Source organism: Neovison vison, chromosome 2 (genome assembly GCF_020171115.1).
Source record: "Neovison vison isolate M4711 chromosome 2, ASM_NN_V1, whole genome shotgun sequence".
In the NCBI taxonomy this organism is placed as follows: Eukaryota; Metazoa; Chordata; class Mammalia; order Carnivora; family Mustelidae; genus Neogale; species Neogale vison.
This window is the reverse complement of record NC_058092.1, coordinates 201570364-201576720: the sequence shown is the minus strand read 5'-3', so window position 1 is coordinate 201576720 and position 6357 is coordinate 201570364. Positions and strand designations below refer to the sequence as shown.

At 39.8% G+C, this 6357-nt stretch overlaps 1 protein-coding gene across 1 annotated transcript; it reads left to right on the top strand.

Moving 5' to 3' along the window:
* The first annotated feature begins 838 nt into the window (after positions 1-838).
* Positions 839-1792, top strand: LOC122898968 (olfactory receptor 49-like). The gene has a single exon (XM_044236624.1). The coding sequence runs from the start codon at positions 848-850 to the stop codon at positions 1790-1792; it is 945 nt and encodes a 314-aa protein (XP_044092559.1). The 5' UTR covers positions 839-847.
* The last annotated feature ends 4565 nt before the right edge of the window (positions 1793-6357 follow it).

Below are 6357 nucleotides of genomic sequence, written 5' to 3'. Positions count from 1 at the left end.
TGACATAGATGGAGATAGAGAGTATACTACTAAGCCAAATATGGAAGTCAAAATATTTTGACATTGCATCTGTCAACAGCAGGGTTTCTGGATCTGGAAGATCTTGGTAAAGTGCCAGCTATGTGGAGTTAATTCTCTGGAACTCTCTAAGCCTCTAAGCCTCAGTTCTGCTTCTCTAGAAGAAGGGGCTCATGGTTATTGTGAAGAAGAACAGAAATACTGAATTTCAGTGACCAGCATAGTACCAAACATAAGTCCTCAACACAACATGGTGATCACAGTTTGGACCACAGAATGTTTTACATTATTAAAAGAAACATTTAAAGGTAATATTACTAACATCATTATTATGTTTACAAACAAATTGATAATACTATTAAAAATAAAACATTGTATAACTAGTAAAATGTCAATACCCCTGCCTACAGATGTTGCTCTCCTAAGCATTATATTAGTGATCATAACATTACAATTAGACTTTGAGGAACACATAGGAAACACAGGCATCATATACCAAGTGAGTTACATGCTTTTCCTTACTTAATTCTCACAGGAACATGAACAGGTAAATCCTATCAACTTCATTCTGCAGAGGATGAAAAAAAGTTCACAATGGTTAACTAACTTTCCAAAGATGCTCCATCTCTCACGAGTTAGGACTGAGCATTTAACTAATATTGGACTCAGGTCCATCTGATAGAAGAACCAACTGGCTAATCCACTTTACTACCAGCCTAGCCATCTTCCTGGATAGTCAAGTAACTTAATCATGCTCCTCTAAAATCTTTTTGTTCCCTGATGTCTTCATTGCAGAATAAGTACAGCCAAGACACTGCTGTGGAAAGAGATGCCCATGGAAATGGGGAATGGGACAACTGTCCATGAATTCACCTTGGAGGGGTTTCCTGCCATCCAGCACCTGGGAAAGGTCCTCTTCCTGGTGCACTTGCTGGCGTACCTGGCATCCATTGCTGGCAATGTGATCATAATCATCATCACCTGTGCTGACTCCCGGCTCCATACACCTATGTATTTGTTCCTCAGCACTTACTCCTTCTTGGAGTGTGGTGTCATAAGTGCTGTTATTCCTAAGTTGCTTGTCATCTTTCTCTCAGGCAAGCAAACCATTTCCTTTCCTGCCTGTTTCATACAAGCATTTGTCTTTTTATTTCTTGGAGCAGTAGGTTTCCTCCTCATAGCAGTGATGTCTCTGGATCGGTATGTGGCCATTTGCAAGCCTCTGCATTACCCGACCATCATGAACCTGAAGACTTGCTTCCTCCTGGTCACTGCCTGCTTCACATTGGCCTTTCCCTTTATCACTGGGCTGGTAGTGAAGGTTTTCCAGTTGTCCTTCTGTGGTCCCCGTATCATTCCTCACTTTTTCTGTGACCTTGCCCCCCTGATTCATCTCTCCTGCTCTGACACCAGACCTACTGAAATGTTGACCTTTGTCCTTGCTTTGTTTGTCCTTATAACATCTCTTATCATAACCATCATTGCATACAGCAACATAGTAGTTACAATCATACAACTCCCATCAGCCAAGGAGAAACAGAAAGCTTTCTCTAACTGCTCTTCTCACCTCATAGTCCTCTCTCTGATGTATGGCAGCTGTGTGTTTATATATGTGAAACCAAAACAAATGAACAGGCTGGAGTCCAACAGGGAGGCTGCCCTTGTGAACACAGTGGTGACCCCACTGCTGAACCCTGTCATCTATACTTTGCGGAACAAGCAGGTCCACCGGGCTCTGAGGGAGACAATGTGCAGAATGAAAATATCAAGATAAAAAACTCACATGGCTTTGGGGTGGAAGGCTTCAGAGAACCCTGTGTCCTCATTCCGGCGAGTGTAGCAGTCCACAGAGTTGTAGTGCAGGGTCTCTGATAGACCTCACTGAATTCTGCACATTCCTAACAAAATGGAAACCTGCTTCTTCCAGGCTACATTTTACCTTGATGTGCATAGTTATCCCCTCCATAAATATCCCACAAATTGATGACAACTGATTAATTGTAAAATTTTTCACTGAATTTTTATCCTTCCCTCTTTATAAATCATGTGCTTGAAATTTCCAAAATTTAGTAAATTTATAGTTATTTCCCTTCTCTCTACCCATGAACGTGGCTGAACAGAATTAATAAATATTTACCAGAAGTCATTTAGATATTCAAATGATAGAAATTTATATAATAGGAATGTAGGAAATCATGGAAATAGTATGAATGTTTGGGTCTGCCTTGCCTTCATGCTTAGACCAAGGAAATAATGGTCATAGTACCCTTCACCTTGGAATTATTTGGTTTGCATTAGGTGTGCTCTTAAATGTTGTTCTTGGTCCTTAGCTTTGCTACATATATATGCATCAATCCCATTCTGGAGATAAACAGAATTGTTCTCAGTCTTAGAGAACAAAACACTGAAGAGAGGGAATAATCACAGCATCCCATGGCTGACCAATGTTCCTAGTTCCTAAATTATTTATTCTAGCTCCAGCCCCTCAGATGCATAATGCACATTTCTGAGTGTTTCCCATCCTAAATCTCTTACCACAGATGCTTGTGTACATCAGTGGATGGGAGCACTTATTTCATATTTCTTTAATTTCTTCCAAAGATTCAAGTTGGGGAATCTAAGTAATTTGCTTATCTTCTTCACATTACTAATGAAAATAAACAAGTGAGATTTTTCCTGGTTGACTGGTGTTGTCATGTATAAGGTTATCTTCTGATAGATAACCTACTTTAAAACCAACATTTCTATGATCTCAATCCTTAAATGTTGTATACCTTTATAATCCAGCAGGTTATGTATATTTTTTCTTCAGAATAAATATCTTCAAAAAAGATTAACAAGAGAGTAGAGGAATTAAGGTGGCCATGTAGCAAGGGGACGCCAAGGTTGTCGTGTCTCTCTAACACAGCTAGATCAACATCCAACTATTCTGAACAACTATGAATTCAAACTGAAGATTAAGAAAACGGTCTGCACAGTTGAAGGGATAGAACATGGCAGATGGGAGGTTCAGAGCCCTGAACTAAGAAAGAGGAAAGCTGCAGGATGCAAAGATGAGCAAGCAGGTCCACCGGGCTCTGAGGAGAGAGGGAACACTTTTCATGGAGCAAACTCTAGAAGAGGGAAAGAGCAAGAGACTGCACAGTGGGTATAGATCAGACAAGAAAGCTTGGTGAGGAGATCCCCTGTCATACTGGAAGAAATTATTTCCCTTCCCAGAGCACACTTTGAATCTTGAAGGACAAAAGGCTATTTGTGAGCAACTGAGCAGTGCTCAACAGGAGGGACAGAAGTGTGCACAGAGGGCCAGTAACCTCAGTCGGAATTCAGAGAAAAGCACAATGCTTCCAGTGGAGGCTAGAGTCCTCTAAGCTGAACCCCATCCCCTGAGCCAGGCAGGGGCATCTTTACAAGGTAAAGTCAGCTTCTGAGCTAGCCCAGCAGGCTTCACTCTCAGAAGACTAACACAGGCTCCCCACATATACCAAGCCTACAGATTAAGAGTGCTCCAAAACATCAGGCTCTGGTGGAAATAAGATGAGGCTTGCTTCCTTTTTCTTTCTGCTTGTATTTTCTGGACAAAGTGAGATAGAGAAATTCACTCCAAAAGAAAGAATAGGAGGTAATACTCATAGCAGGGGATTTAATCAATACAGAGGTAAGTAGGATCTGAGCTAGAATTTAAAACAATGATTATAAAGATATTAGCTGGGCTTGGAAAAAACAAAGAAGACATGAGATAATTCCTTACTATAGTGATAAAATAACTAAAATGTAGTCAGGCCAAAACTAAAAATGCTAAAACTAAGATGGAGGCTATAAAAATGAGGACAAATGAAGCAGAAGAGCAAATCAGTGATGCAGAAGAAAAAAGTATGGAAAACAATGAAACTTAAAAGAAGAGGGAAAGAATACTATTAGTTCATGAAGGTAGACTTTGGGAACTCAGCAATTCCATAAGGCAATATGATATCTGTATTATAGGAGTCCCAGAAGAAGAAGAGTGGGAAAAGGGGGCAGAAGGTTTATTTGAATAAATTAGAACTGAGAACTTCCCTAATCTGGGGATGGGAACAAGAATTCATGTCCAAGAGACACAGAGAACTTCCCTCAAAATCAACAAGAAAAAGATAAACACCTTGACATATTATAATGAAAAATGCAAATGACAAAGATAAAGAAAAAAATCCAGAAAGCAGCTTAGGACAAGATATCCTTAACCTACAAGGGGAGACACATAAGGCTGGCAACAAGGTTGTCCACAGAGACCTGGCAGGCCTGAAAAACTAGCATCACATATTCAACATGCTAAATGGGAGAAATATGTAGCCAAGAACACTGTATCCAGCAAGGCTGTCATTAAGAATAAAAGGAGAGTGCAATTGCAGGGTCATAGGGAAGCTCTATTTTTAATTTCTTGAGGAATCTCCACACTGTTCTCCAAAGAGGCTGCACCAACTTGCATTCCCACCAACAGTGTAAGAGGGTTCCCCTTTCTCCACATCCTCTCCAACACATGTTGTTTCCTGTTTTGTTAATTTTGGCCATTCTAACTGGTGTAAGGTGATATCTCAATGTGGTTTTAATTTGAATCTCCCTGAGGGCTAATGATGATGAGCATTTTTCATGTGTCTGATAGCCATTTGTATGTCTTGATTGGAGAAGTGTCTGTTCATATCTTTACCCCAAAGACACAGATGTCGTGAAAAGAAGGGCCATCTGTACCCCAATGTTTATAGCAGCAATGGCCACAGTCGCCAAACTATGGAAAGAACCAAGATGCCCTTCAACGGAGGAATGGATAAGGAAGATGTTGTCCATATACACTATGGAGTATTATGCCTCCATCAGAAAGGATGAATACCCGACTTTTGTAGCAACATGGACGGGACTGGAAGAGATTATGCTGCGTGAAATAAGTCAAGCAGAGAGAGTCAATTATCATATGGTTTCACTTATTTGTGGAGCATAACAAATAGCATGGAGGACAAGGGGCGTTAGAGAGGAGTAGGGAATTTGGGTAAATTGGAAGGGGAGGTGAACCATGAGAGACTATGGACTCTGAAAAACAATCTGAGGGGTTTGAAGTGGCGGGGGGATGGGAGGTTGGGGTACCAGGTGGTGGGTATTATAGAGGGCATGGCTTGCATGGAGCACTGGGTGTGGTGAAAAAATAATGAATACTGTTTTTCTGAAAATAAATGAATTGGGAAAAAAAAAGAATAAAAGGAGAGATCAAAAGTTTCCAAGATAAAACCTAAAGGAATTCATGAACACTAAACCTGCCCTTCAAGAAATATTAAAGGGGACCCTTTGAGCAGAGAGAGAGGACAAAGGTAACAAAAATCAGAAGGGAACAGAAATACACAATAGAGACAGTGACCTTACAGGGAATACAAGGACACTATTCATATCTTTCAATAATTACTCAGAATGTAAATGAACTGAAATGCTCCAAACAAAAGACACAGGATATCAGAATGGATGCCTCAGCACTCAGACAACAAAAACAACTAAAAGACATCCAAAATGGCAAAGAAGTCAAACTATCACTCTTGCAGACTACATTATACTTTATGTAGAAACCCAAAAGACCACCCAAAAATTTCTAGAACTGATATAGGAATTCAGCAAAGACTCAGGATATAAACACAGTGTGCAGAACTCAATTGCACTTCTATTCATTAACAATGAGGCAGAAGAAATAGAAGTCAAAGAAATGATCCCAATTACAATGGTACCACAAAACATAAGATACCAAGGAATAAATCTAATCAAAGAATCAAAGGATCTGTACTCTGCAAACTATAGAATGCTCATGAAAGAAACTGAGGAAGACACCAAAAAATGGAAAAATATTCCATGCTCATGGATTGGAAGAACAGCCAGTGTCAAAATGTCTATGCTACCCAGAGTAATCTACACATCCAGTGCAATCCCTATCAAAATACCACCACCATTTTCCACAGAGCTTGAACAAATAACCTTAAAATCTGTATGGAACCAGAAAAGATCCAAAATAGCCAAGGGAATATTGAAAAAGAAAACCAAAGCTGGAGGCATCACAATTCTGGACTTCAAACTATATTACATAGCTGTAATAATCAAGACAGAATGGTACTAGAACAAAAACAAACACACAGATCAAGGGAACAGAATATAGAACCCAGAAATGGACCCAAACTTATCTTTGACAAAGCAGGAAAGAACAGCCAAAGGGGGCCAAAAAAGTCTCTTCAACAAATGGTGTTGGGAAAATTGGACAGCCACATGCAGAAGAATGAAACTGTACCATTTTCTTATACCATACACATAAATAAACTTAAAAGGATGAAAGAC